The sequence below is a fragment of the Fusarium verticillioides genome, chromosome 10 (genome assembly GCF_000149555.1).
Source record: "Fusarium verticillioides 7600 chromosome 10, whole genome shotgun sequence".
NCBI classification, from domain to species: domain Eukaryota; kingdom Fungi; phylum Ascomycota; class Sordariomycetes; order Hypocreales; family Nectriaceae; genus Fusarium; species Fusarium verticillioides.
In genome coordinates this window covers 1,482,909-1,508,127 of record NC_031684.1, presented here as the reverse complement: position 1 = coordinate 1,508,127, position 25,219 = coordinate 1,482,909, and the positions used below count along the sequence as shown (strand labels likewise).

Here is a 25,219-nt window from a genome sequence, read left to right as displayed (position 1 = left end):
GCAGAGCCATGGCTTCTGCGTGTCCTCAGTATGTTGCAGTAGGTAGTCATCTGGCGAGAACAACGCAAAGAAACGCTTTGCGGCCCTCGTTCTTCTCAAGGCAGTTGAGGAGTCGGGCCGAAGTTAGATACCCACGGTGACTCTTTTCGTTCCGTTGCATTTGGTCGCGGATATGAGGTCTTGAGATGCTGCCCGAGAACCAGATAACGGAAAGTTCTGAGCTTAATCATGGCCTCGAATCTTACTGGAAAAGGTTGCTAAAAATCAGAATTGAGTCCATGCGATCTGATCCGCTCCAGCAGAACTTGAGTTGTGATTTATTATACAATATTGTACAGCTTGAAAACAACTACAGCCTTACTCCCTAGCTTGTTTTATACTCGTTCAACCTTGTCCAAACACGACGCCCTGTCTCATAATTCATAGAGGCGGGCCATGCGACGGATACTAAACAGGCATGCGCCTCTTCCCAAGCTGCCAACCCAGTAACACTTTTACAAGTATCTACGTAACCAGTAAAATCTCTCTGGAGGACATCCAGCAGAGGGTCATGGATACCCGCTTGCTGTTTAGCAATGCTATACGCTCCCAAGAACGCCCTCCAAAGCCAAAAGTCCGTAGAGTCATTTAGTCCCAGGGTGCTCACTGATTGACAGAGATCGCGATTCAAGATACATAGAAACCTGCGAAACAGACGAGCGTCGATAGCCTCGCCACCATTCCATAGTTCCAGGACGCTGTGCATATACAAGCTTGATGCAGCGCACATACCAGACCAAGAGGTGCTATACTTCGAGGATTGTGCTGCTGAAAACATGTCGTCGTGAAACAGAGATGAGAAATGGGAGCCGATGGTAGCGCAGAGAAGTCGAGAATCTGATCCCTCGATCCATTCCCAACTTGGGTCGCATTTGTAACGGTCTTCTCTGACTGTCTGTGTTGCAGTGGTGACATGCTTCAGACAATCTATGAGAGGTGAGGCGTCGATGTTATGGAACTGAGTTGATGAGGGAAGAGCTGCGAAGAAGAATGGTAATAGTTTCATGGCGTTGAGACGCATTTCGAGATGACCGATATTCTGAGTCTTCCAGAGGTAAATCTGTGATACGAAGGTGGAGAACTCGGCTGTGTTGTTCTGTCGGAAAAGGTTCTGCAAAGAATCGCTCCCTAATATCCTGGCCTTGAAGCCCTGGTAGGCATAGTATGTGCTGGGTAGGTAAGCATTGATGAAGATATCTACCGGCGAATACTACTTACAGTAAGAGATAACGATTAGCAAGCTCTTCTTCGAGTTCCGACTGATGACCAAAGTCGTCATCGAGGGGACTGAGGAGGTGGACGGCATTTATGAGGCCGTTGATATGAGCCTCTGTATCGTGTACGTTACCATAAGATGCCTTTTATGGTCAGTAAGGCTTGGTGTAATCAATGAGGGAAGCGTACCTCTATGAAGCAAAGAATTGAAACATGTCGAATGAAGGTCATCAGCCCCGGTTGATGTATGTTTTGCAGCCAACGATTCAAGACTTGTATTGTCGAGACTTTGTGAAACAGAAAAGTTGGCTTGTACGTTTCGAGATCGCCGACAGTCCATGCATAGTGCAGACCTGCTACGAGGAGGGTGTCCCTTAACGCATCGGGATGCTGGGCGACAGAAGAAAAGCTATGGATGCTCGAGGTCAGCATGGGCTGAGTGAAGATTGACAAGGTACGCACATGTTTCTAGAGGCCTTGCTCAGTACCAAATCGGCACTGTCGTGGCTGTTATGGACTTGGCTTGTCAATGATCGTGCTGATCCATGCTACTACATGGCTTGCGCTTACAGTAGTGAAGTAGCTCTCTGGAGCGGAGAGTCATGTCCAAGCCTAAACAGTCGAAAGGCTCCACTGATTTTCCAAATGGAGAATTAACAATTAGAGTTACTGGCGGTGCGTCCTGGCTTATAATCCAAGGTTGCTGTTCGCCAGGGAGACAGATAGCGTTACGATCTCGAAGTGGGATACTAGGAACAGCAAACTCGCATATCCGTCCTGCACTGACACATCGGGTACTGCATTCGTCAGTTTCACAATCACCACAAACTAAAAAATATCTTGTAGTACTTTCGACTATTTGTCGCAATTGGGCTGCAAACTCCGACTCACCAGGTTGGTTTTCCGCCATCACAACGCACGCGACGCTTTCGACACGTCAAACACCCGCTTTTGCTCCTAGTGTGGGGCCTCCGAGTCCTTGTCGTTGTACTCATGCTGACCGGCTTGAGCTTGTTCTGAGGAGAGCTTCAGGGAAGATGATCGGCGGTGGGCTGATGAGATGAGACTTTCAGTGGATTGAGGGAGGAATTTTGCTTCGAAGACAGGCGTTGACGAGGTATCGGGAAGCCACTCACGGGATTAGGGATTGTGGCTACAGGATGAGCGATTTGGGCACGATGGTCTAGACTGTTCAAAGCTACAGCGCTAACATTTGATGTCAGAGATCTGCGCAGATGCAAGATAGATCACTAACGCCCTGGCAACGAACTACAGTCTCCACTATCAACGACAGAGTCACTTTTGAGTGGACGTGAATGGCGTTCAACCTGTCAGCAACTAACCCTTTTCGAGGAGAATAAACGAGCTGAACGACAAACCCCGCTGTCTTTATCCAGCCACGATTTGGAAAGCGATCGTAAGCCAACTGCACAATCTCCCTCCCTTATCCCCCCCTTTAACGAATCCCGAGCCAATATCGTCCAATTAATCTACAATATGGCCCAGAAACCTAGCCTCATATTTGTGCCTGGCGCATGGCATAGTCCTGAATGTTGGGGCAAGATCATGTCCGCCATGGAGGCTAAGGAGTTCAAGTGTATTCCCGTCACACTTCCGACAAACCAATCAACAAGCACCGACATTAATTACTCGCATGACGTTAAAGCTGTCGCCGATGCCATCGCTGCCGAAGTGTCGCAGGGACTTGATGTCGTTGTCCTAGTACACTCCTATGCTGGACCCGTGGGACAAAGTGCCATGAAAGGCTTCACCAGCAAATCTGCCGATGCAGATGGAAAAACTGGTCGCGTGATAGGGCTTTTCAATGTTGCGACCGGTTTCGTCCGCGAAGGCGCCTCCTTTCTAGACGCTCTCGGCGGCAAGCCCCTACCAACTTGCGAAGCTGATTACAAGAATAATCTGATGGTTATCAAAGTCGACCCGATCGACATGATGTACCACGATCTTCCGACAGAAGAGGCCGAGTACTGGGTTGGAAAGCTCAGCAAACACGCCTTGACCGGTTCGACGGACGGGTACGAGGTGGTGTATGAAGGATGGAGGGATGTGCCTGTCTGGCAGGTCATGACCAAGGATGATAGGGCTTACCCTTACGAAGCGCAGAAGATGCTTGTCCGAGGCGCGGAAAAGCTTGGTACGGATATCACGAAGAGGATTATTGATAGTGCGCATTTGCCTATGTTGAGTAAACCGGATGAGATTGTCGAGATTCTGGAGGAGGCTATCCAGGCCTTCACTTCATAAGATAGACAAGGCAGGTCTGTTGATCATCTGCCTACTTTTTCTTTCATTTCGATAGCTTGTGGAGTTTTTTTTGTCCGGAGTGACTTTGGGTGGGACCAAGACATGTTTCTGAGACTTTAGTATTGGTAGTGATGATGTCTCGACGGGCGGTCTAGAACATTAGCGGTACGCAATGAACTTATATCACTAATGAGGTCCTTTTGGATGTCTTTAAACTGGACTACCGGCCCCTGGCAACTAAACAAGAGGTATTGAAGCTGGCTGAAGGAAGCTTTGGACCTTCACAGGGAGTTTTGCCGTTCAACTACCTGAGAACTGTAGATGGTTGGGTAGACCCCGAACTGCCAATGTTTGCAGTAGACTGTGATTCATGCAATTTGAAGGAAGTTATCATGTCAGCCTTCGAAATTGTCGCGATAGACCTAGCTCTTACTAGAAGCTCCACGGCTCACGTCAACATCGGTACTTCAACACTCAAGAAGCATTGATTAATACTTAAAGCTTATGAAGTCTCAACAAGACATATCAAGCCAACGCACTGAAAAATCTCAATTAACTCCAGCTTTCGTAATGCAATATGCGCATATATGTCTGTCAATCTTCTATTAGGATGTAGGAGAATGGAAACTTGTGACGGGGTCGTATTATTTTCTACGCTTACCGAGCCCAAGTATTCTTTAGCCACGGATGCCTTGATCAAGTGAGATGATTTCGCATTCGTCGCTCAAGACGATGCCATTGTTCGCGAATGAACTGGCCGCTATTCAGGATCCTTCAAGCTCCCCGACTATCGTCCTGGGTGCAAACCCCAGAAACCAGACAGTTGTGGGCAATGCATACTGCGTAAATCTTTAGAAGTATCTCTAGAATGGAAGAAATCCCCATGGATGCCGTCAGGCTATTGGCTCTGGCCACTTTTGCTTTCAATGTAAATTATCTTGCCAGTATCAACACCAAACAGATGCGGTTTTGTGAAGACCCATCTTCTGCCGGAAACTCCTAACAAAAAAGCTAAAGTGCTGAGAAATTTCGCTCATAATGAGAAACTTCTTTCTTTCTTTCTTCTTTTCTTCTTTTTTGTAAACGAAAAAAAGCCGCTCATTCACTTCCTTTACTTATGCCAAGCAATCGAACTCTTTTACGGCCTGAAATGTCCGTGGCTTTGCTTGGTAGCTCTAGCAATTGGTGAGGCGTTAAGGCATAATGGTTGAGGTTTGAGCCAAATGTTTGATCTTCTGTTGAGACTCGTGACTGGAGGCTTACATCGCCATAGAAAACCTTGTTTGTGCCAGTAGACAGAAACGAAGCACGATAATAATTATGCTTCAGGGAACCAGCTCGACTGTGAGAGCTTAAACTCGCGGACGAACTTTAAATTCTACGATAAGAAGGACTCGTCTATCCTCAACCTTGGATGTAACTCCGGCCTTTCATCTTATTATTTTCTTTTCAGCGATGCAAGAATTTCCAACTAGCGATCCCGAGCCGAAAGCCGAGTCTTCATCGGACTTATCATCATTCCATCGATTTTCTCAATTACCAGCGGAGCTCCAGTTTCAGGTCTGGGAGGCGGCCTTTGATGCAACTTCAAGGTTTATCAATATTAGGATCTTGATGACATTCGGCTACGATCCTCGTTCTACTCCCTCTTGGTCTAACATGTGCATAACTGGCGGAGAATTCAGCACTCGAGGACGTGAAACGGATAGATTTAGGGAGCCGTACAGACTGAGCCTTGCTTGTTGCAATGCTCGCAAAGTCTATCTCTTGAGATACCCAAAAACTATCATCCTTGCAAAACAAGAGGGGCCAGAAGCGGGCTATATAAGAATAAGATGCAATCCCGTACACGACACTTTGTGCATCAGGGCGATGACAGGATTCAGCCGTGACCACGACAATAGGGGGTCTACTACTCTAGCCTCAACGCAGGTGGCTCTACGGCACCTCAGGTCTACCAGAGATATCCTTTCCTCATTTCACAACGTTGCCATTCGGCTTAATAGAAACTGGGAGGAATGTCGTGCATGGGCTCTCTCACCCCCGTTCACACACCTCACGCTTCCATACCTAACCTTGTTCCTCTTTTCTTTTTTCGAGTCTATCAGACACCTTTACTTCCTCGTTGAGCCGGAAAGTTCAGACACGGAAGACACAGTGTTCTTCCTGGGTCTGCCTGTTCAGGGCTACACACCGGCGCCAGTTCGGTGTTTCCTTGATTTTTACGACCTTGCTCAGCGGGCCTCTGAGCTTGACGACTTCAGGTGCCACAGACATCGGAAGTGGAGACTAAGGCCACTCCGCGAGATACAGTGCTATTATAGTCGTCAGTGGCTAGACAAAGAATAGCGCCGCAAAGATTGTTGTTTCCGGGGCAATATACAGCCCCGATGGATCCCTCCCCTCCTCAAAGGCTGAGCTCATGTCAACTTGTCAAGTGACAAGAAATTCTGGAGGGGTTTCAGACGTCACTTGGAACGTTCTCAAGAGCAGCCCAATTTTTCGACACTAAACTACCCTACTTGACCACAAACAGTCCTCCAAAGCGATAGTTTACCCAACTCAAGTAATATAATACTTTTGGATATGGCTCTCGTCTTTATTTTATCACATCTGATCCTTCGCGGCCTGCAACGCGCATATAGAGTGACCAATCACCGCATTTTACCCACGATGTCTAACCCCTTCATGAATTTGTTCACACGATACACATATCACAATATCGCGTAGCGAACTTGAAAATTTTCAATTTAAACCTCATAACTCATTATGACTTCATCTCAGAACGACTCTAACATCGACCACGACGTACGCTTTAGACATGAAGTCTTGAAGGGGTTTGCAGAAGACCTTCAAGACTTAGCAAGTAACAAGGAGAAGCAAGATCTTCTCGTATCTATCAAGAGTTTTGCTTTTTACTTTATCAAAGAGCCACTCAAAAGGCCAATGGCAGACTTCCCCAAGGTACAGCAGAATCTTGAGGTCTTGTGGTATATGTTCTTTAAAGCCAGCGCCGGTATAGACAGCGAAAGCTTGTTCCAAGATCGGCTTGTCCTTCTTTTATTGTGGACAAGACAGTTCGATCTTGTGTATAAAGAGCTTTACACTGGGCAGCATATCGCAGGAAACTGGGAATCTTATGGTTTTGCACGGAGTTTACAGATGTTCTGGGAAGAGCTGGTGAAAGAAGGCTCAAAGGCTGAGTTGCGAAGCCTTGCTACTTTCTCTGCTAAGATCTTAGCTGCTGGTATATGCGAAGAACAGATCTCCTCAACTGCTCTTTGGTACATGTGCGAGGCTCTTGAGACCAGCGACAACTGCATTGCCAAGTTTCTGCCTGGCGCAGTTGCATGGATGGAGCTGTGTCCTCACGCGTTGCTCAAGGACTGCGTTCTGAAAGCAGACAAACAGCAGTCGTCACTGAATCTTGGCCCTCTTGCGCAGGGCCAGCGCGTCGATGAGTCCGGATTAAGCATAGCACGGTAGTTGTTTTGGAGACGTCGCTTCCAAAAGCTTAGGCATCGCCCCGATACTCCACTTGCGCAACTTGCCAAGAAGGGATTCATAGCTATAATCCATTGCGGCCGAGATTTTAATTACAGTGTCCCAGGGGAAGATGTGTTTGCTGAAAGACTACAGGCCACTATGTGGGCTGAGCTCGTCAGGAGTGGAAAGGAAAGCCTGGATGGTGATGATGTCGATATAGACCCTGATTGGGTTGATAGAGAGAACTAGTGAGCCTTCCTGAAATATGTCGCACACAAGTCGTGGGGATCTAATTCCATAAAGTTTATTTACTCTTCTTGCAGAATAAGATAGTGTAACAAACACACCGGCTATAAGAGCAATACGCTCCTGGATTATCCGACCTCTTACATGAACCCTAATCCATCAGAGTCTAGTCAACGAATCATCTGTATCATCTTCAATAGCAGACTCGATATCCTCGCTGCAAAATTCCTGCAGTGGTATAAATTCCTCCCCTGGCGCATCCGTAAGGACCGCTCCGTACTCATCGAGATCACATTTCGGGTACTGCCGTGCAGCAACCCAAAGTCTTCCGTCAATAGGTTCTGGGCTGATCGGATACCCATGCTGAATTGCTCTAACAGCATCTCGGAGAAGGGGTCGGATCAGAGAGTAGAACCATGCGTCGTGGAAGGCATCGGGGAAACCGCCTTTGTCGCATGTGTTGTGATAGAAGGCAAAGATCACCCGTGTGCCGATGTTTGTGCCTAGTCTGAGACTGCGAATCCAATTTTGTCCTGACATTGCTGGCCGGTATTCTGCGGGAAGTGAATCATACACTCTGTGAAGTGCCTGGTAGATCAATGCAGGCATTTGGATCTTGTATGGGCGGAATCTTGACCCTTCTTCCAGCGCATCCTGCTTGATAGTGGCTGTCATGTCAAATTGTCGTACTGAAGTTTATGGATCGATCTTCTCATGTTAGTCAACAATAGCAAATACGTGACTAGGGCACAAACCTGTCGTTATGGCATTCAGTTTGCGTGAACGCATAGTCGAAATCCACTGCAACGTGATATTCAGTCACATCATCTTTGGCGCCCTTCGGTCTGGGTACATCCCTCCCAGCGATATCTTCAGGAAAATCGCCCCCGTTCAAGCCTCGCATTCTCTGATATTCCTGACGAGCATATAAAGCCGCCATATAAAACTGAGAAGAGTCTCGGAAGAGGAAGTTCTGATCCGAATCGTCTTCGATCAGTGATAACGCGTCGTCGATGAACTTGCGAAGGTCATCCAGTGGACCCATAACCGTACCTGAGTTTAGAAACCGCGAGTCGCTATACTGAGAATCTCCAGTATCCGTTTTGGGTCCTCATGTGAGCCGTGGCTGTGCTGAGAATGGAACAAGCCAACACCTCGGATCTGTTTCGCTCTCCGACCAGCATCCCTTATCCGTTCCCCATAGAAGCGTCTGCCTTACTCCAGCTCGATGAAGCTCCTTGACGGTAATTCCCCGTTGATCAGCAAGCCTCTGATCTGCTTCGGCCATGAGTGTAAAGTATCGCTGTATCATGACCTCCGCGGGTAGTTGAGCCAGCACATTGAATCCGTCAACAATAATGACGAGATCGTCAGAGGCTCCTCCAGCATTATGTAGATAGTCTCTGATGGCACGCAATTTCGCGATGTGCCCCTTTTGCGCGTCCAAAAATATTTCTTCTCTGTAGCCTAGAATCGTCGGTATAGAGTATCGGTTGGCGAGTGCCGAAGTCACCGCTGCGCAGACTTGGCGATTGGCGACATTGGCGGGGACGAGGTAGTGAAGTCTAGAGATTCGGTGCGAGGAAGCTAGTAAGTGTGAGGGACGCGATGCATTATTGATGTCCTGTATGCAGAGGCAAGTTAGCTTCTCTCTGTTCATAGAAGAGAAGTAATTATACCAGGTTCCTGCAATTGAAGATCAGAAATATGAGCACCATTGCGACGAGAAATGCGCGACCCCGGTTCTTGTGATTCCTATGCCGTTGGAGATTCCTGCCCGGTGCGAGCATCCGCACCCTCTCCGACCACTCAGCATGGGAATAAATCGATGGATTTAGGTTATTTGTACTGAATAGCATCATCTTTCCTGGTAGGCCAGATTTGAATGTTGGAGATGGGCCCGGAAGCGGCCGATCTGCAGGCGACAATGAGACTCTGCGCTATATATCAGGTGCAGCATCCGGTGCCGTAGACCGATCTCATCTTATTCGATTTACTAGGTGAATGAAATGACTCTCCCACTTGGATCTCGTTTTGAAGATGCAACAGATCTTGGAACCGCTGTCCAACAGCTGAAACCATGCCATCGAGAATCATGCTGTAGATCCTCCCTAGATATGGCTTTCCCCACCAATAGTGATCATATCTTCAAGACACAACAATCAGATCTGAGTTACTTCTCTTGTAAGCTCCACAACTTATGCGATTTCAGAGATGTCGCTAAGTTCGGGCCGAGGATCGGTTAGATCAGAACTCTTGATACAGTCTCGTTGGGGAATGAGTCTCCCAGTTAGCCTTGAGGTTGCTGCCCAAAGTACTCGGAAATAAGTCCTGTTGCGATGGTGTGAGGCTTTTAATCTATGCATCACGGACTACATTGAAGCATTACCAGCTTGCTGCCAGGCTGCTTGATTAGTCCACTGAGACCCTCGTGATGTTGCACGTTAGCAACTTGCTGTTTTCATCAAAGCATAACTCAAAGCGTCATTGGTCTAGGGGTTAGGATTCAACTCTTCCATTGAGAAAAGTTGAGGCTCGGATTCGAATTCCGGATGACGCACGCTTTTTTGGTAGTTTTTGTTCCTGAGTGGATTTTGTAAAACGGGGTTATTAAGCGAGATGGGGTCGGTCGGTCCCCCTAAATGGAATAATCCAAGCACTCGGGAATAAGTACAAATACTATCCACGGTGGATAACTCGTGGGGTTCCAGAAGTTGGGCCGGTGCTGTTAGTCCAGCAACTTGAGCCAGCCCATGCGGCCTGTTATATAACGGGGACACCTTCTATGGTTCCTCTTCTACTGGCCTGCTCTAGGTCCACCTACTCATTTGATCTGGTCATGATTCAGAAAGCAACATCTCATAATATGGGTGTCTAAGAGCCTCAGCAGTCGTGAGTCGTTCCTAGATGCACACATTAGCATACCACCACCTAATCCTCGTAGAATATTACTCGCCTTCGGGTCAAATCGTAGAAGCTGGTCAATAAGACTCAGAGCTTCATCAGATACAAGCCTCTCATTATCCGCGTTAATGAAATCGGTCCAAGCTTGCTCATGATGTTGGCCCAGAGTTTCAAGTTCCTCATCATTCAACTCAAGGTCATATTCATTCATAAAGCGGTACAGTTTGTCTGTACCAAGGACTTCGGCAATGTGCCTTAGTTGATCAAGGAGCGAAGACCCGTGGAAGAATGGTTCCTTTCTGAAGATCATGGATGCGAGCATGGCCCCGAAGCACCACATGTCTACGCTGAAGTCGTATCGCTCGTAGCTGAGAAGAAGCTCTGGTGGCTTCCAGAGGCCCACGCAGACGTTCAAGTCTTCATCGGGTCGGTAGAAGTTTGCTGAGCTCCAGCCTATTAGTCGGAGCTGTAATGCGTTAATATGAATCGTATTTGGTCATTATATGTCGCACCTTTCTGTTTTCGTGGTCAATCACCACGTTGTGCGGTCTAACATCCCGATGCATAACACCTTGGCTATGGGCGAAGTCCAAAGCTCTCACAAGCTCACAAGTGTAATATCGAATGTCTAGGTCATTGAGCCGAGGATACAGCGATCGAAAGTCTGTGTTGTCGACGTATTCAAGAACGATGCCGATGTCGGACCCCTATGCATCACAACATCAATCCAAGTTCAGGACTCGGGTTTGAGGGAAATGCGAACCTCCTCACCTTGGACGGCGTCAACAAACTTGATGATATTGGGACCATTTCCGAGATACTGCAATATCTCGAGTTCGCGACGGATCCTCCTAGCTCTGCTGTCCCGCTTGAATAGCTTCATAGCATAAATGCAACCGCTTGGATCATGACATTCGAAGACGATTGCATGTCTCCCTCGCCCTATATCAATCGTATTAGTGATTATCAAGTGAAGGCTGGACTAAGGTTGAAAATTACCTAATCGCTTTGGGGGCGACATGTCATAGAACTGCCCTGCCAATTGTCAGCAACAAGCCTGCAGCCAATTCTGCTCCAGACTCACCAGCCCCCGACTCCGGGTGGATTGGCGCCATCTTCACGGCATTCAGGCGTAGATGCGTTTTTTTCGTCCCTCAGAATCTGGATGTCATAATCGCCGAAGCTCGACATTTGGTGCAAGGATGAGCTGTCGATGAAGCAGAAAAACCCCGCATAGGGCTGACATCCATGGATGCTTATTCAGCCAAAATGCAGAAAAGGCTGGAGGGTTACACAGGAGGCCTTGATGTCTCATAACAAAGATGTTTGTATCTGCATTAGCCGTTACGTGTTGGCGGAACGCAAATGGCTCTATTTAGCACTAGCGCGGTGAAGTTTGCCGGCGAGAACTTGTCTGAGGCTAAACATAACTAATAAGACATGACAACATTGTATGAGCCGAGAGCCGTTCGATCCAAGTCAACGAAAGAAACAGAGGCTAATTTGGGTGACAACAAATAGACTCATTCTTTCCATTCGTTTTTCTAGAAGACCTTTATCAATTTAAGCAAGAGTAATAGTAGTTGAAGAATTCTGCTGTCAAGGTGGTTTAATTGTCCTACCTAACCTGAAGCTTCACAGCTCGCCGGCAGTTGTTAGTACGACACTCTTGTTCGCCGAAGAGTCGCTCAAAATTACGGCAATTCTTCATTTTAGGTTTGTCGGGTTACGAAAGAGAAACCGCTCCTCGGAAGTCGCCGTGGACGAAAGCTGAAAGTTAGACTGCCAAGGCTGAATTTCTCATGTTACCAACGCCAGGGACTGGAGTTCATTTCTGGGGCAGACCCAGTCACTAAGAACTAAGCTTATCTGATATAGGAAAACGACCAGGTTCGTACAGATAAACCGTCGAAACTTGTGCCTCCAATCGCTCACGGCCAATTGACTTCGGCATGTGACACGAATGTCTAGAAGCTCCAGTACCTACGGAGTAGCATAAGGCGGATTAAATGAGTTGCTCCACATTTGAGAGGCGCAAACGGCAAGTCTCTGCCGGTGAGGACTCGCGAAGCATTCTCAGTTAGGAGATGGCCGGATGATCTGGCGCGCGCTAAAAGGGCTGTAAGGGCCATGTGTGAAACTGCCTAACGCACGGCAAGGTACAGTTGTTTGATGAGCTGAGAACTTAGCATGCAGGGGGGTTGTTACTGCCCTGATCCTTTGTTATGCGTTATGGTATTAAGGCCTTGATGTCCTGGAACTGATCTGGGTGAAGGATGCAGCGACTGTAAAGTCGGGCATAACGCCCGCCGTCTTTGAACGGGACACAATGAGTTATTGATGCACATAGTCGTGCGGCTGAACACGAGCTACCGAGATGGAGGTCAGACCGATCGTGGCACTAAATGTTTGGTGTTTCGTGAGGGCATTCAGCCTTTTTACGAGGTGCGGGGCCAGGAAATAAGACACAGCCCAAACATTAACTACAATAGGAAGCCCCTTAATCCAGGCTAACAATACCGCCACAATTGTGACTCCTCGCCTTGCCTTGAGACAATCTTAAATACAAAGCCCTTGGAATCCTTCTGGTGGTTCTCGCATCCATCGCAATTGTCTTGAGTAAACTCTCGTTAATAGCCATCAACTCGTTCTTATTTCTCCGCTTCAACGACCAACACCAACACTTTACTTTTAATAATACCTCCAATCACAATGCGCTCTGCCATCATCCTCACTGTCGGCGCGACCGTCGTCGCTGCCTCGCACCCCGCTCTCGAGCGCCTCGAGAAGCGCGATGCTAAGGAGTGCGCTTCCGTCGCCTCCAGCATCCTCCCCGACCTCACCGCCATCCCTACTCCCGACTCTTCGCTCGCGAGCTTCCTCGCCAAGCAGACCGATGCCATGACCATGACCGACCAATGTGTCATCCCCGCCGTCACTGGCTCCATGGCCAAGGAGTACACTTCCTACGCTTCCAAGCTCAGCTCTTGGTATATCGACCAGAAGGATGGCATCTCCTCCCTTCTCGAAGCCTGCAGCGACGTCCCTGAGGTCAGCTCTCGCATCGCCGACCTCAAGGAGACTGCCACCATTTGCGATAAGGTCACCTGGGCCAAGGAGACTGGCTCTTCTTCTTCCAGCGGTGATGCTTCCCAGTCCAGCGACGCTGCTGCTTCTAGCTCCACCGCCGACAAGGGTAACGCTGCTGGCGTCAACTCCATCAAGGCTGTTGCCGCCCTCGCTGTCGCTGGTCTTGCTGGTGTCATGATGCTGTAAAAGGTTCATGCCTGATAGGGGGATAATAACGGACAATACCCGTGGGTGACGGCGTCTTGGCTTTTCGATTCATTTGGCCTGGTGTACTGGTCTCTAGTTTTACTCTAAAAATACTCAATACAAGCGTTGTGGCTACTGTACTCTGTAGCCTTTCTATAATTGCCTAACTTCGTTGACTCCAACGTGCTCAAATGTCATTGACACACTGTTTCATTGACGTGCTTTTTGCCGAGCCCTACTCCATCAATGCGCAGCCGAGTGAAGACAGTCTCGGCGGAGGCGCCGATGGCTTGCATTCCCCAGCTGCATTGTTTGCAGATCCACGTGCGTCTCTTGGCAATTGACACGGAATGTCTGCCAAAATTTGGGGTAAAATTTGTTGTTGGGGCCGGGGGTCATTAGCTGCGATTAGACCTCAGCATGGCTGTTGCTGTCTGACCTGTAACTATGGCAATCAACCGGAATGTTTCAGGACGAGATCAGAGTCTAAGCAATATCACTCTCATTACGACCGAAGATAGTTCAGAATTATTTGATTGGAGGTGATAATTAGTGCCGGTCCGGTCTCGGGTTTCGGTCCGTGAATATTGAGTTGCTCATTGACAAGGCCCTCAAATGCGTCTTAAATTATCGAATGGAAGTGCCAGTAGACTGCTTATTAGATCGTCGCCCATTACATCGCTAGCATACCAAACAATGGGGTCTGACTCTTGTTCTTTTGACATCTCAGAAGAGGCGGGAGATGATAAACAAGTTACGCTTGAGGAATTGCTGGCAATGTTGGAAGTCTGATCTGCATGGCCGCTAGCGTATTGCGAGCCAAAACAGTACTCATCTTCAAGCTGCGAAATAGGTGTCAAAGGTGATATAATATAGTCCATAGGAGGGTATGATGTCTCTAAGTCTTATTTTACCCGTTAGCAAAGCCTTACAATGATGCTAGAGAACAGCGTCTCGTGACGAACTTGACTCACATTTAGACTCTTCATCCTTGATCTCGATATCAGATGACGTTGGAGAATATGGATAGCTTAAACTATCGCGCGTGGCCTCAACGAGGGCTTCTTCCTTTTTGGCTTGTTTGGATGCTTTGTTGTCGGCTTTGTTCTTCTTGCAACTATGTTTGTCAGTGATACTGATGCGGTTTGCAGACTCTGGAATTTCACTGACGGTGACCGACGAGGCCCTATCACTACACACTCGCACGAGCTCCATTGGCAGTTACTGCAAGGCGACTTTTGCATCACATCGCATCGGACTTTTCGAGACCTGCACGTTAGGCAAGCTCTGCGAGCTCTGCGTTTCCGGCGCCCATTTGTACTCCGGGGATACTGCTGCACTTCAGTTGCTGCTGGGATATCTGCCATGGTGACAGAAAACAGTTTCTCAAGACTTTGCAAGGCCAAAGCAATCGGTTATAACATGCATAAGTCTTACTGCGATATCTCACATATAAAGAAACTCATAGTTTGGCTGATCTGCAAGAGGTGACGGGTATCGGACCGCAACACGGCATTACACAACCGTGTATAGCCGCGCCGCCCGCATCCCCGCAAACACGCACCTCAAGCCCCGTCCCATAACCCATCCTGCACCTCCCCTATCGAATCAGCAAAACCCTCCAGCCCATAATGTCAGACTCCCACGACGACTCAGACGGGCCTGAGAGCCGTCGCAAGAGAATCCGCCAAGCCTGCCTCAATTGCAGGAAGAAGAAAGTTCGCTGCACAGGCGAGAAACCGATTTGTCAGTTTTGTAATCGCCTTGGGCAGCCTTGTGTTTATGCGGAGGATGGGAGGAGTCTTAGAAGGACGACGAATTTGGCTGTTCAGCCTGCTTTGGGAGACGTGCCTGAGGCTATCATGGTATGTGGTCCACTGTTGTTGGGGTGGTGATGCTGACCGGGTAGGATAACATCTCGTCAAGGTTTGCTTCTTTGGAAGATCAGATATCAACGCTGCAAGCTACAGTCGAAAGGTTAGAGCCATTATGTCTTACACAAGTTGGTGACCCCATTCTGATCAGACCATAGACTGCTGCCGCTGGTCACAAATCAACAACCACAAAACAAACGTACTCACTACCAAGCCAACACCCCAGCCCCCGTTCTTCTTCAAACCCCCTCAACCATACAATCTCATAACAGTGAACGTCCTCAACCTAGTTCCCTCCTCTTTGCTGCCGATGTCTACTTCCGCTACTGTCATAGCCAACCGTACTCCCTCTTTCACGAACCGACCTTTCGGCAAAAATTAGTAGATGACACGTTGCCAACCTATCTACTCTGGGGGTTCTTGTCAGCGGCAAGACGATACTCATCTCTACCAGTCACTCAAGTTAACTGTTCCGACGATGCATCTAGTTACGCTGCCAAGGCCTGGGAGACCATGGAACTTCCTTGGACTGGTAATGCGCCTCCTGAAAAGATCTTGACAGTCATCCAAACCATCATCTTGATAGTAAGCACTGAGGTTCCAGGTGAGTCAACTCATCCTGAACGACATTGTTCATCACTTGAGAAGCCATTAACAAAGAGAATCGTCTAGCCGGTCTCTGTACCCAAGCTCATATGAAGCAGGGTTTCGCTATTCGGCTTGCCCAGAATAACAAGTTTCACTTGGAACCCGATCCATCGCTACCTCTAGCAGAGCGTGAGGAACGAAAACGAACTTTCTGGTCATTGTATCTCCAGGATAAACTTATCAGCCTTTCTCGTGGACGCTTCTTCGCCATTCGGGACGAGGAGTGCAAGATATCTTTACCATGCTCCGAGGACGCATTCAAGGAGGGCCGCGAAGAAAAGACACCCTTTCTCGACGAGCTGACTGGTGATTGTGTGGAACAAGAAGCTATCGACGGATGTTGTTCACTTGGTCTGATCAATGTAATGGCATCTATCCTTGGCCGTGTCTCGCATTACGTTCTGCATGATACTCAAACATCTCACACGGGACTTCCTTGGTCTTCAACAGCGCCTTACGCCACTTTATCATCGGCATTGCTCCAAGCAGAACACTACTTTGGAATGAATGAAGACCCGACAGAAAGTCTCAAGCAACGATGCACGGTCGATGGTGTCGTTGATCAACTACACGCAAGCTCCTTTATCTTCGCCAAGGCTATGTTCCACTTGTCTCACTGTCTACTTCATCACCCATTCTTAATTCAACAACGGCTTCAGTCCGGTAAACAAAAAGCGCCGTCAGTGTTCATGAAGACGGCCTGGGAAAAGTGTAGGACTCATGCGAAGAGTATCACGGATCTACTAGATATGAAGAGCCAGAATGTGCCTATACTAACCTCTATTTATGGATACTGTATCATGGTTGCTGGTACAATCCATGCTCTGTCTTTGAATGATGAGAGAGATCATATTCGGAAGGAGAGCCAGAAACATTATCGCGCTGCTATGGAATCATTACAAGACCTGTCATGCTACTGGAACCATGCTGCCTTGATGGTAAGTCCATTATATCATTCACCAGACAAAGACATCTGACCTTATTCTCACAGGTAAAACGACTAGAGAGATTCCATAGTCAATGCGAGACTCGTGGACAAGAGCTTTCCCCCTCAAACGTCGAGCGAACTCCTGGAGATGTTAAAGCTCTATGGCAAAGCGTCGACTACACATCCTTGTCAACTCCAACGAGACCTGGTAGCCCGACACTTGCAGGTCAAACCTCGGTTGAAGCCGATTGGGCTTTATCGACGGACATGTTTGACTTTAGTGGCTTTGGTGGATTTGCAGAAGGTGTTGATGTCTTTAGTATCTCGTTTGTTGATGGCGATATGACTCTTGGCGACGAAATTCCGAATATGGTGCAAAATTGGGCAGCTCCCGAAAAGGCAGATTGATATCGACTTGGAAGATCGGGTACAAGAAAAGGAAGCCATGGAATTTCTATAAATAGTCTCCTGTTTCTCGTGGAATCCTGCAGCGTTTCTATCCCGGTGTCAAGCATAACGCGCTAATAATCAATCACTACCAAACACAATGCCGTTCTTTTTCCTCATATCCTCCATCACTGCGAGAACGCTTCGACTGAGTGCCCTCAAGTCAGCTTCTGCTTCCCGATCACTCTCTTTAATGATACGCCCAAGCTCCTTGGCCTCCCAAGTCAAGTTCAACATATCTGTATACTCGGGGCTAGTATCTCCCAGCTCCTCAGCCTCTTGTGATCCTCTTGGAAAGAACTTCATAGTGCAAATATCTGTGACGTTGGAAGCCTGACTACCAAAGATCTTGATGGTTCCCTTCTCACAGTAGATCTCGGTTGGTGCATGCGAGTCATAAATCTTGCTTGTGCGGGCCGATAGTGTAAAGCTCTGCTGGTGCTTTGAAGACTCGGGCGTGTATTGGAACACAATGAGACCACCGCCATCGACACCTGTCTCAAGAATAACGGGAGAATATGCCTGAGATGAGGGCTTGCCAAAGAGCCTGACAGCAAATGTGACAGGGTAGCAACCCATATCCCATAGACAGCCTCCGCTGAACTTGGGGGATGCAACGTTTGGAACGTTGCCTTCTGTGATGTCTCCGAATAATGGGGAATACACTGCCATTGAGAGGCTTGCGCCATAAACCTTCCCAAACTTCTCCATCCTAGTCTTCTCGTCATCAAGTAGCCCTTGAAGCGTCTTGAAGTTGGGCTCTTGAATATGACGATAAGCCTCTAAAATGAAGAGACCTTTTGAGTCGGCGAGCTTGTAAAGAGCTTCAAGCTCTTTCATGTTGGAGGCGAAGGGCTTTTCCATGACGACATGTTTACCAGCATTCAAAGCCTTGATGCCCTGTTCATAGTGCAGCGAGTTGGGTGATGCGATGTACACGACATCGATATTGGAGCCTTTGGACAGCATAGTGTCCAGGTCATCGTAAGCTTCCACTCCAGAAGCATCTTTGATTGAGGGAGTTTCAGAGATGAAATTATTTGCTGTATCGAGCTTTCTTGAATATACAGCAGTAAGGGTAAATAGCTTGCTCTCATGGCATGATTGCACGAAAGAGTTGGTGATCCAGTTCGTCCCCACGACAGCGAGACCAATTGGAGAAGACATGGCGAACGAGTTAATGCTGAACCTTGATTGAATGGAAGTATTATCTACAGAAAAGCTGAATGTGAGAGCGAAAATCTGACTATCTTATAGCTGTATGTACGTGACATCATGGCGATGACGGTGAGAAGTCCGTAACCTGAAAACTGACATTCGGGAGCCCATTTGGCGGCACAGCATTTGGAGTGCTGCCTCAATCTGGCAATTGTCGGCGAGTCTAAGGGAATAAGGGCGGAAGGGTGCATTAGTGGATTACGTGAGGTGAATCTGTCGCCCATCTACTATTTCCTTCCCTGCAGAACATCGACGAGACGAGATATCGCATCGACGTAATAAAAGGTGATGCCGAATGACCCGATTGCATTACAACGCGGTATCTGTCAAAACCATGTCAAAATTGCCGAGGCGTAGCTGATTGGCTGGTGTATCGAAACCTCTTAATGCCGTGACCGGGGTCGTATAAGAGCCCGAGATACCGAGTTTATCACGTCACGGAAATACCGACACCTGGAGATTTCCAACTCTTACAATACTTCTACATACAATCTGATATAACCCACTCGCGAGATTACCGAAATACTGAAGAAAGAAGTCAGTCATCATGAATGGCGGGTCGGATTTCCAGCAGCTTCAAGACTCGCCTTATCATTCCGATGCCTCCGCGCCAGCGCCCAAAGCACCTCGGGTCTTGGCGTGCAACCACTGTCAGCATCGCAAGGTGAAATGCAACCGAGTATTTCCTTGCAACAACTGCATTAAGGTAGATTCTTAAGCTCTAGCGGGTGTTACTGAAGCTAACACGCCCAGGCCAATGTACCATGCGTGCCGTCAACGCCTGCTCCAGCTCGCAAGAGAAGAGCACCAAATGCGCTGCTACAAGAGAGAATCAAGAACCTCGAGGCGCTGTTGGAGCAGTATACCTCTCAAGACTCACCCAAGCATAGTTCTGACACAAATGGATTGACTCCCCATGATCCGATGGAAATATCTGCCAGGTCTTCGCCGGCTCAATCTAATGGACATGGCGCTCAAACTCCAACTGGTCCTGGCAAGTTAGTAGTCCGGAACGGCGGGTACAAATTCCTCGATAGCTACATCTGGGGCAGAATACACGAGAATGTCCGACATCCCTTTCCGATATACCGTTCATGAGTCTCTTTGCTAACCGCCGGTGCATAGATCTCAGAAATGCGTCATATTCTTGATGAGGACACGTCAGATGAGGAGACCTGCTATGGAATCGATTCACCCGCTCCTCACGAGGACGATGACCTTCTTTTAGCCAGGACCTCCGCTTTGAGTATCAATGATCAAGCTCCCTTGCCTTTCCAGATCCTTCGCTTATGGCAAGTGTTTCTCGAGAGAGTCAATCCTGTAACCAAAATGATACACACCCCAACGACAGAGCATTTGGTGATTGGTGCAATGACAAACCACTCCGATATATCGCACAAGGACCGAGCGCTGTTATATGCTATCTATCTTGTTTCTGCCGTCACTTTGACGGGAGAGGAAGCCATGACGATGTTGGGCTTGCAGAAGGATGAAGCGTTGCAGATATTCACCCAAGGCTTGAAGATGGCGTTGAACAAGGTCAACTTTCTCAGGAATTATGATATGGTCGTTCTTCAAGCTCTGGTTCTATACTTGGTAAGAATGGAGATACTGGCCATGATGTACTATATAGCTAATCATTTCACAGATCGCTTTACAAGGCCGCAGCAATCATGACGCTGTATGGGTTCTCAGCGGCGTCGTCATTCGCATAGCTCACAAGATGGGCGTGCACCGCGATGGCGAGGCACTCGGCCTGACGCCTTTCGACACAGAGATGCGTCGTCGAGTATGGTGGCGAATCATCATCCTGGACTGCATGTACGCCGCAACATCTGGGATGAACCCAACGCTGTTGCCGCTGGGTTGCGACACCAAGCTTCCCCATAATATCAACGACTCGGACTTTTCCCCAGAATCAAAGGTGATCCAGAATAAGCAGGGTACCACAGAAATGGCCTTTGCTCTCCTTCTGTATGAGATCGTCCACTTCGTCAAAGATCACCAGATGTCCGATTTCGAACACCTTCTGCTAGGAGGTCAAGACGTCGAGCCTGGAACGCCTGAATATGACCTCTATCATGAGTCATTGGATAAGTTGAAACTTCTAGCTGATGAATTTGACAAAAAGATGAGTGAGGCTGAGGAAAAGTACTGTGATCCGGCAGGAGGTCCTCTTCATGTCTTCGCACTGGCGTTCAGACCTCATATCTTGCGAGAAGTCAGAACGATGGCGACACCGATGGAAAAAACGCCAGAATGGGGGACCGAAGTAAAGAATTCTCACGATAACTTCTTTCGAATCTGGCTTGCGCACAATGAGAATGAACAGGCGCTTCATGATCTGATAGCGAATGGTCCTTTTGCGTACTCTTCAAAGTCGCATTTTCACTTCGATTCACTCATCTTTCTCGCCGGACAGCTGGTCCATCGCTCACCAGTTGGATCTTTTACAGAGCGTACGTGGAGCCTTTTCGATAGGTTTTACAACCATCATGAAGAGCTTTGGAATCTATCTCAGCATAAGAACTTCCAGCTCGCGAGATTGTTGCTCAAAGCTTGGGAACCACGCCAAAGGGCTCTGGAGCAGCTTGGGACACTTTTTGAGGTTCCTGAATGTGTGCAGAAACTTCGGATTGCTGTCTCGCAGGCTGGACTGTCATGGATGAGTCCTAGAGAGATGCCCTTCCAGCCCACGAACGGTGGTGGCCTAGGAGGTATGGATCAGATGCAGATGGGCACAAGTGGGAGTGTCTCGTCGGATATGTTTCAAAGCCCGACTATGACTAGCGACTGGTCCATGGCTGGCAATCTCCCAGCCATGGACAGTGTGGACACGCAAACGCCGCAGACACCAGTTCTTCCATTCTTCGGCTTCTTCAACAGTACCACATGGTAGGGTTCACGTTTCTTGGGTAATGTGCACAGGACTACGGGTATGTAGGAATTCCGAATTTATAATGGATAATAAATAACCGTATTCTACTTCACGCAAGTTAAACGCCTTCATCAAATTACCCATCGATCAAGTTCACAAAATCATGAGGAAGAGGCTTCTCTTCAACCCAAGCTTTGATGCCTTCAGCAAACAATTCCGGAAACTGCAAATTCCATGCATGAATTGCCCCCTTGATAAGAACCGCAGTACTCTTCTTTCCATCCTCGCGCCCTTCTTTGCGAAACGCCAGAGCCATTTCCTTTGCACCGTCGAAATCATCACCTTGATCTCCAGCGGCTGCCAATATCCGCTTATCCTTCTCAGCAACTCTTTTGACGTCTTCATGCTGCCACTTAGCAAGCCCGGCGTAAGCGTCATTGACCAAGCTCCAATCATTATTAGTAGCGATTTCGTTCTGAAGCTGGGTGTGATCCTTGAGACCCTTCATCCAGACGCTGAGAGTGTAGAAACCACTATTCATAACGAATTTGAGACCGTAGTGGAGGAGGCTGGGTCTTTCCGCTGCCCAGACTTGCCATGGCCGGAATGGGGTTGAGCCAGTGACGAATGCTGATTTAACGAGGTCTGGATGTCGGCGGATTAGTTCCATCGTGGTGAAGCCGCCCAGTGAAAGGCCGACAACGTGCGCTTGTCCATCGTGGGCATGTTTTCGGATGAGATGCGCGACAGAGTCTACGGCGAGCTCGATTGACCAGGGCCCTATGTCTCTCGATTGAGAGTGTTTTGGGAGATCTGGGACGATGAGATGGTAGTCGCTGAGGTGGGGAATAACGTGCTCCCATTCGAGGTTGCAGCTAAAGAGACCGTGGAGTAGGACGATTGTTGTCGGGGAAATGTCATTGTACGACTTGAAGAAAAGGTCTTGTGAGGGTTTAGATGTTTGTGACATGGTTACAGCGATGAAAGATTATCTGCAGACTGTTATTCACTCAGAATACGGGGGTTGTAAGGGAGGACTTCAGCTGAGCTGCACCATTGAATTGAGTCGGCTAAGATTTATCCGAGCGGCATCGCGCTTGTGCTTGTTCTGTCCTGGACAAGCTTGCCTGGGCAAAGCTCAAAATGGCCTCAGGCGAGAATGAGTCTGCAGGTACCAAAGGAAATATGTACATTGTTAAATCTAAATTTAACTGCGGGAGGATAAGAAATGCAGGGGTTAAGCAATGATAATCGTAGTGGACATGACACTCTGGCCTCAGCACTGCCAACAGCATGTTATGTCATCTAATACCTGGAAGGATTCATGGAGGGTCGCTTGCGCGTCTTCGCGTTTACCAACACCTTCAGCTAATTAAAATCGTCCGATCAATCTTCACGCGTCCAATTTGCTTCTTCTTTTTTTCTGCTTGACTTCTTTACGCTTGCAATGAAATTATTCGCAGTGTCTTTTTGATGATGCAGCGTCGTACGAGTCGCAGTCAAGAACCGAGCTACGAAATGGCCGCAGCGCCTAAACCCACTAAAACAACACTACAGAACAAAGGATCGACGCCAATTCTCCATAATGCGGCGGCCTCCTCCCCTGAAGCAGATCCGGAGGAAGACAACGACGGTAAGAAATATCTTACAGGTTGGAAGCTTCACTCTTTGAGCGCAGCGTAAGTCAATTATGAAAACCCAAATTCCGGTGATTTAAGCTTATCGTACTAGGCTTTGGATTAGTCTCTTCTTATCAACGCTCGAGACCACAATCGTCAGTACATCGTTGGTATCCATCACCAATGCCCTCAATGGCTTCATTCTTCGCGATTGGATCGTCACATCATATTTGCTGACATACACCGGTGCGCACATTACTCTTTTACTGTAGGAAATCTTTTACTGACGCCTGCAGGCTTCTTGACTATTTATGCCAAGCTTAGCGATGTTTTCGGGAAGAAGACAATGCTTCTGCTTGCATTACTCATTTTCACACTGTTTTCTGGTCTTTGTGGTGCTGCAAGCAATGTCGTTGACCTGTAAGAAAAGTTCACACCTAGCCTGGTGCCTTGCTAATACCCCTCAGTATTATCCTTCGAGCCTTTCAGGGAATTGGCGCATCGGGCATTTACGCCATGATCCTCGCAATCGCTCCGAGCTTGGTGCCAATCAGCAAATACGCGAAGTACATGGGCGTCATGTCGACAGTCTTCATCACCGCAAGCGTTCTGGGCCCAATTCTTGGTGGTGTTATAAGCCAGCACTCGACCTGGCGCTGGGTCTTTCTTCTCAAGTACGCCCAACATTTAGGCTCTCTTGAGGCATGCTGACACGATACAACAGTCTTCCTGGAGGCGCAATCGCCTTTATCATGGTTTGCTTCTTCCTGCCAGCTTCCGAAGAGTCATCCAACCTCTCACTTCTGAAAGTGCTGCGCGCAAAGGTCCGACGCTCGAACTGGGTCCGCATCGATGTGCTTGGAATAATTCTTCTCCTTGCAGCCTCTGTTCTCCTTGTGTTTGCACTCGAGGAGGGAGGTACTCGGTACTCATGGAGCAATGCGATTGTCATAGCCACGCTGGTTCTTGCGGTTATGTTATTCATCACCTTTGGATTTTGGGAAGTCTTTGTTGAAAAGTCGCCGAGCAAGCAAGAGCCTGTTTTCCCGCCGAGTATTTGCAAGGATAGGATATCAAGCGCCATGCTACTGTAAGACACGCCGCCTTCTACGCCCTGCAACGTCGACTAACGGCATAGGACTACCTGTTTCGTTGGCTTCCCTTTCGTCTCAATGGTCGTCAACATTCCTCAAAGAGCGCAGGCAGTTTATGGAATGTCACCATCTCGCGCTGGCATCATCCTACTACCTATGATGCTGACTTCTCCTGCTGCGACTGTCCTCTCGGGTTATTTGACCGGAAACGCCAAGGTGCCGCCCGCATATCTGATAATTTTCGCTGCGGTGCTACAAGTTTTGGGTGTCGGTTTGACATGCTCACTGTCTACAGATGCAACCGACATGCCAGATGCTCAGTACGGATATGAGGTGTTGATGGGAGTCGGATTTGGTATGGGCCTGGCTACCGTCTTGACCTTTGCTAGGGTGGTGGTTTCTGAAGCAAATCTGCGTGAGCGACCTTTTCCCGGTGAGATTTGGGAGTGCTAACTAATTGTATAAAGCTGTGATGATGGGTGCATTGACTCAGATCCGCGTTCTTGGTGGCACAGTCTCACTCGCAATCTGGTAATTTTCACGCGTCACTACTCTGCCAATATGGATTACTGACAGGTTCGTAGCGCTACGCTACTCAACAATCACATAAAACCGAAGTTGGACGATCTCGTCTCTTCGGAGCAGGCAGCGGCTATCCTTGACTCGGTATCTGCGATAAATGACCTAGACCGGTCCCAGCAGCTGGCTGTGAGAAAAGCATTTTCTGAGGGCTATAATTTGCAGAATATCTTCATGGCGGCCATGTCTGCTGCTGGTTTGATCGCTTCTCTATTCTTGTTGGAGAGACATCCCCGTGTAGCAAAGTAGACTGCCAGAAGCCTCCATACTCCGCAGCGCGATCTGTTCATGGGCACGTAATCCAAATTTTGGCTTGCAGTTATAGACCACGTATCTTGTACAGAGGATACAGCAATGTTAAGTTAATCTGAAGAAGTACAAAAACCAAGATATTATCACTAGTCTAAAGCTCGGCCCGTAACACTTTATGAACATCCGCCAGATACAGGTCAGAAGATTTCCGGCGCTGGGGCAGAGACTTTAAGTAGGAAACAACAAAAGCC

General features: G+C 48.2%; 13 protein-coding genes and 1 non-coding gene across 15 annotated transcripts; 7 read left to right on the top strand and 7 right to left on the bottom strand.

Annotated features, from left to right (window-relative positions):
• Window positions 1-290: 290 nt before the first annotated feature.
• On the bottom strand, window positions 291-1,944 carry FVEG_08571 (hypothetical protein). Its single transcript, XM_018897462.1, has 5 exons — window positions 1,825-1,944; window positions 1,717-1,771; window positions 1,444-1,663; window positions 1,258-1,397; window positions 291-1,208 (listed from the first exon to the last, which is right to left on the bottom strand). The coding sequence occupies exons 1-5, from the start codon at window positions 1,856-1,858 to the stop codon at window positions 365-367; spliced, it is 1,293 nt and encodes a 430-aa protein (XP_018755118.1). The 5' UTR covers window positions 1,859-1,944; the 3' UTR covers window positions 291-364.
• Window positions 1,945-2,609: 665 nt separating this feature from the next.
• FVEG_08572 (hypothetical protein) lies at window positions 2,610-3,740 on the top strand. Its single transcript, XM_018897463.1, has one exon. The coding sequence runs from the start codon at window positions 2,752-2,754 to the stop codon at window positions 3,517-3,519; it is 768 nt and encodes a 255-aa protein (XP_018755119.1). The 5' UTR covers window positions 2,610-2,751; the 3' UTR covers window positions 3,520-3,740.
• A 2,548-nt stretch (window positions 3,741-6,288) lies between these two features.
• FVEG_08573 (hypothetical protein) lies at window positions 6,289-7,254 on the top strand (the record flags this gene model as incomplete). The annotated part of the gene is made up of 2 exons (XM_018897464.1): window positions 6,289-6,980; window positions 7,038-7,254. The coding sequence occupies 2 exons, from the start codon at window positions 6,289-6,291 to the stop codon at window positions 7,252-7,254; spliced, it is 909 nt and encodes a 302-aa protein (XP_018755120.1).
• Window positions 7,255-7,410: 156 nt separating this feature from the next.
• FVEG_16358 (hypothetical protein) lies at window positions 7,411-7,926 on the bottom strand (the record flags this gene model as incomplete). Its single annotated transcript, XM_018905605.1, has 1 exon — window positions 7,411-7,926. One exon carries the CDS (start codon window positions 7,924-7,926, stop codon window positions 7,411-7,413), a length of 516 nt encoding a protein of 171 aa, XP_018755121.1.
• A 67-nt stretch (window positions 7,927-7,993) lies between these two features.
• On the bottom strand, window positions 7,994-8,539 carry FVEG_16359 (hypothetical protein; the record flags this gene model as incomplete). Its single annotated transcript, XM_018905606.1, has 2 exons — window positions 7,994-8,332; window positions 8,471-8,539. The coding sequence occupies 2 exons, from the start codon at window positions 8,537-8,539 to the stop codon at window positions 7,994-7,996; spliced, it is 408 nt and encodes a 135-aa protein (XP_018755122.1).
• A 1,193-nt stretch (window positions 8,540-9,732) lies between these two features.
• Window positions 9,733-9,811, top strand: FVEG_16360. Its single transcript has one exon. It is a non-coding gene; the product is annotated as a tRNA-Gly (tRNA).
• A 41-nt stretch (window positions 9,812-9,852) lies between these two features.
• On the bottom strand, window positions 9,853-11,442 carry FVEG_08574 (CMGC/CK2 protein kinase). Of its 2 annotated transcripts, none has more exons than XM_018897466.1 (6): window positions 11,240-11,442; window positions 11,155-11,190; window positions 10,927-11,097; window positions 10,668-10,862; window positions 10,208-10,621; window positions 9,853-10,154 (listed from the first exon to the last, which is right to left on the bottom strand). In XM_018897466.1, the coding sequence occupies exons 3-6, from the start codon at window positions 10,963-10,965 to the stop codon at window positions 10,089-10,091; spliced, it is 714 nt and encodes a 237-aa protein (XP_018755124.1). In that variant the 5' UTR covers window positions 10,966-11,097; window positions 11,155-11,190; window positions 11,240-11,442; the 3' UTR covers window positions 9,853-10,088. The 2 variants fall into 2 exon arrangements, with proteins under 2 accessions (XP_018755124.1, XP_018755123.1); XM_018897465.1 differs by having other exon boundaries at window positions 10,919-11,097; window positions 11,240-11,411.
• A 1,247-nt stretch (window positions 11,443-12,689) lies between these two features.
• FVEG_08575 (hypothetical protein) lies at window positions 12,690-13,651 on the top strand. Its single transcript, XM_018897467.1, has one exon. It carries the CDS (start codon window positions 12,868-12,870, stop codon window positions 13,429-13,431), a length of 564 nt encoding a protein of 187 aa, XP_018755125.1. The 5' UTR covers window positions 12,690-12,867; the 3' UTR covers window positions 13,432-13,651.
• On the bottom strand, window positions 13,480-14,835 carry FVEG_16361 (hypothetical protein). Its single transcript, XM_018905607.1, has 3 exons — window positions 14,602-14,835; window positions 14,406-14,548; window positions 13,480-14,335 (listed from the first exon to the last, which is right to left on the bottom strand). The coding sequence occupies exons 1-3, from the start codon at window positions 14,796-14,798 to the stop codon at window positions 14,043-14,045; spliced, it is 633 nt and encodes a 210-aa protein (XP_018755126.1). The 5' UTR covers window positions 14,799-14,835; the 3' UTR covers window positions 13,480-14,042.
• Window positions 14,836-15,062: 227 nt separating this feature from the next.
• Window positions 15,063-17,446, top strand: FVEG_08576 (hypothetical protein; the record flags this gene model as incomplete). The annotated part of the gene is made up of 5 exons (XM_018897468.1): window positions 15,063-15,296; window positions 15,341-15,408; window positions 15,464-15,909; window positions 15,978-16,891; window positions 16,945-17,446. The coding sequence occupies 5 exons, from the start codon at window positions 15,063-15,065 to the stop codon at window positions 17,287-17,289; spliced, it is 2,007 nt and encodes a 668-aa protein (XP_018755127.1). The 3' UTR covers window positions 17,290-17,446.
• FVEG_08577 (hypothetical protein) lies at window positions 17,327-18,628 on the bottom strand. The gene has a single exon (XM_018897469.1). The coding sequence runs from the start codon at window positions 18,493-18,495 to the stop codon at window positions 17,410-17,412; it is 1,086 nt and encodes a 361-aa protein (XP_018755128.1). The 5' UTR covers window positions 18,496-18,628; the 3' UTR covers window positions 17,327-17,409.
• A 380-nt stretch (window positions 18,629-19,008) lies between these two features.
• FVEG_16362 (hypothetical protein) lies at window positions 19,009-22,812 on the top strand. Its single transcript, XM_018905608.1, has 4 exons — window positions 19,009-19,252; window positions 19,300-19,611; window positions 19,672-20,142; window positions 20,195-22,812. The coding sequence occupies exons 1-4, from the start codon at window positions 19,094-19,096 to the stop codon at window positions 21,443-21,445; spliced, it is 2,193 nt and encodes a 730-aa protein (XP_018755129.1). The 5' UTR covers window positions 19,009-19,093; the 3' UTR covers window positions 21,446-22,812.
• FVEG_08580 (hypothetical protein) lies at window positions 21,482-22,605 on the bottom strand. Its single transcript, XM_018897470.1, has 2 exons — window positions 22,479-22,605; window positions 21,482-22,423 (listed from the first exon to the last, which is right to left on the bottom strand). The coding sequence occupies exon 2, from the start codon at window positions 22,392-22,394 to the stop codon at window positions 21,561-21,563; it is 834 nt and encodes a 277-aa protein (XP_018755130.1). The 5' UTR covers window positions 22,395-22,423; window positions 22,479-22,605; the 3' UTR covers window positions 21,482-21,560.
• A 40-nt stretch (window positions 22,813-22,852) lies between the features above and the next one.
• Window positions 22,853-25,118, top strand: FVEG_08581 (hypothetical protein). Its single transcript, XM_018897471.1, has 8 exons — window positions 22,853-23,103; window positions 23,156-23,289; window positions 23,340-23,463; window positions 23,511-23,717; window positions 23,768-24,133; window positions 24,182-24,552; window positions 24,605-24,668; window positions 24,722-25,118. The coding sequence occupies exons 1-8, from the start codon at window positions 22,898-22,900 to the stop codon at window positions 24,963-24,965; spliced, it is 1,716 nt and encodes a 571-aa protein (XP_018755131.1). The 5' UTR covers window positions 22,853-22,897; the 3' UTR covers window positions 24,966-25,118.
• The last annotated feature ends 101 nt before the right edge of the window (window positions 25,119-25,219 follow it).

Excerpts from the sequence above, each read along its gene's own strand:
- FVEG_08571 (XM_018897462.1), bottom strand. The coding sequence starts at position 1,858 with ATGACTCTCCGCTCCAGAGAGCTACTTCACTACT. Across the intron at positions 1,398-1,443 it reads CAATTCTTTGCTTCATAGAG|GCATCTTATGGTAACGTACA; the intron begins GTACGCTTCCCT and ends TGACCATAAAAG. Across the intron at positions 1,209-1,257 it reads GCTAATCGTTATCTCTTACT|CACATACTATGCCTACCAGG; the intron begins GTAAGTAGTATT and ends TTACCTACCCAG.
- FVEG_08572 (XM_018897463.1), top strand. The coding sequence starts at position 2,752 with ATGGCCCAGAAACCTAGCCTCATATTTGTGCCTGGCGCATGGCATAGT.
- FVEG_08574 (XM_018897465.1), bottom strand. The coding sequence starts at position 11,270 with ATGGCGCCAATCCACCCGGAGTCGGGGGCTG. Across the intron at positions 11,191-11,239 it reads CCACCCGGAGTCGGGGGCTG|GGCAGTTCTATGACATGTCG; the intron begins GTGAGTCTGGAG and ends GACAATTGGCAG. Across the intron at positions 10,863-10,918 it reads ACGCCGTCCAAGGTGAGGAG|GGGTCCGACATCGGCATCGT; the intron begins GTTCGCATTTCC and ends TGTGATGCATAG.
- FVEG_08575 (XM_018897467.1), top strand. The coding sequence starts at position 12,868 with ATGCGCTCTGCCATCATCCTCACTGTCGGCGCGACCGTCGTCGCTGCC.
- FVEG_16361 (XM_018905607.1), bottom strand. The coding sequence starts at position 14,798 with ATGGCAGATATCCCAGCAGCAACTGAAGTGCAGCAGTATCCCCGGAGT. Across the intron at positions 14,549-14,601 it reads ATAGGGCCTCGTCGGTCACC|TTGCAAGAAGAACAAAGCCG; the intron begins GTCAGTGAAATT and ends TGACAAACATAG. Across the intron at positions 14,336-14,405 it reads CAAGGATGAAGAGTCTAAAT|ACTTAGAGACATCATACCCT; the intron begins GTGAGTCAAGTT and ends GGGTAAAATAAG.
- FVEG_08577 (XM_018897469.1), bottom strand. The coding sequence starts at position 18,495 with ATGTCTTCTCCAATTGGTCTCGCTGTCGTGGGGACGAACTGGATCACC.
- FVEG_16362 (XM_018905608.1), top strand. The coding sequence starts at position 19,094 with ATGAATGGCGGGTCGGATTTCCAGCAGCTTCAAGACTCGCCTTATCAT. Across the intron at positions 19,253-19,299 it reads CTTGCAACAACTGCATTAAG|GCCAATGTACCATGCGTGCC; the intron begins GTAGATTCTTAA and ends TAACACGCCCAG. Across the intron at positions 20,143-20,194 it reads AAGCTCTGGTTCTATACTTG|ATCGCTTTACAAGGCCGCAG; the intron begins GTAAGAATGGAG and ends ATCATTTCACAG.
- FVEG_08580 (XM_018897470.1), bottom strand. The coding sequence starts at position 22,394 with ATGTCACAAACATCTAAACCCTCACAAGACCTTTTCTTCAAGTCGTAC.
- FVEG_08581 (XM_018897471.1), top strand. The coding sequence starts at position 22,898 with ATGATGCAGCGTCGTACGAGTCGCAGTCAAGAACCGAGCTACGAAATG. Across the intron at positions 23,290-23,339 it reads ATATTTGCTGACATACACCG|GCTTCTTGACTATTTATGCC; the intron begins GTGCGCACATTA and ends TGACGCCTGCAG. Across the intron at positions 24,669-24,721 it reads ACAGTCTCACTCGCAATCTG|CGCTACGCTACTCAACAATC; the intron begins GTAATTTTCACG and ends ACAGGTTCGTAG.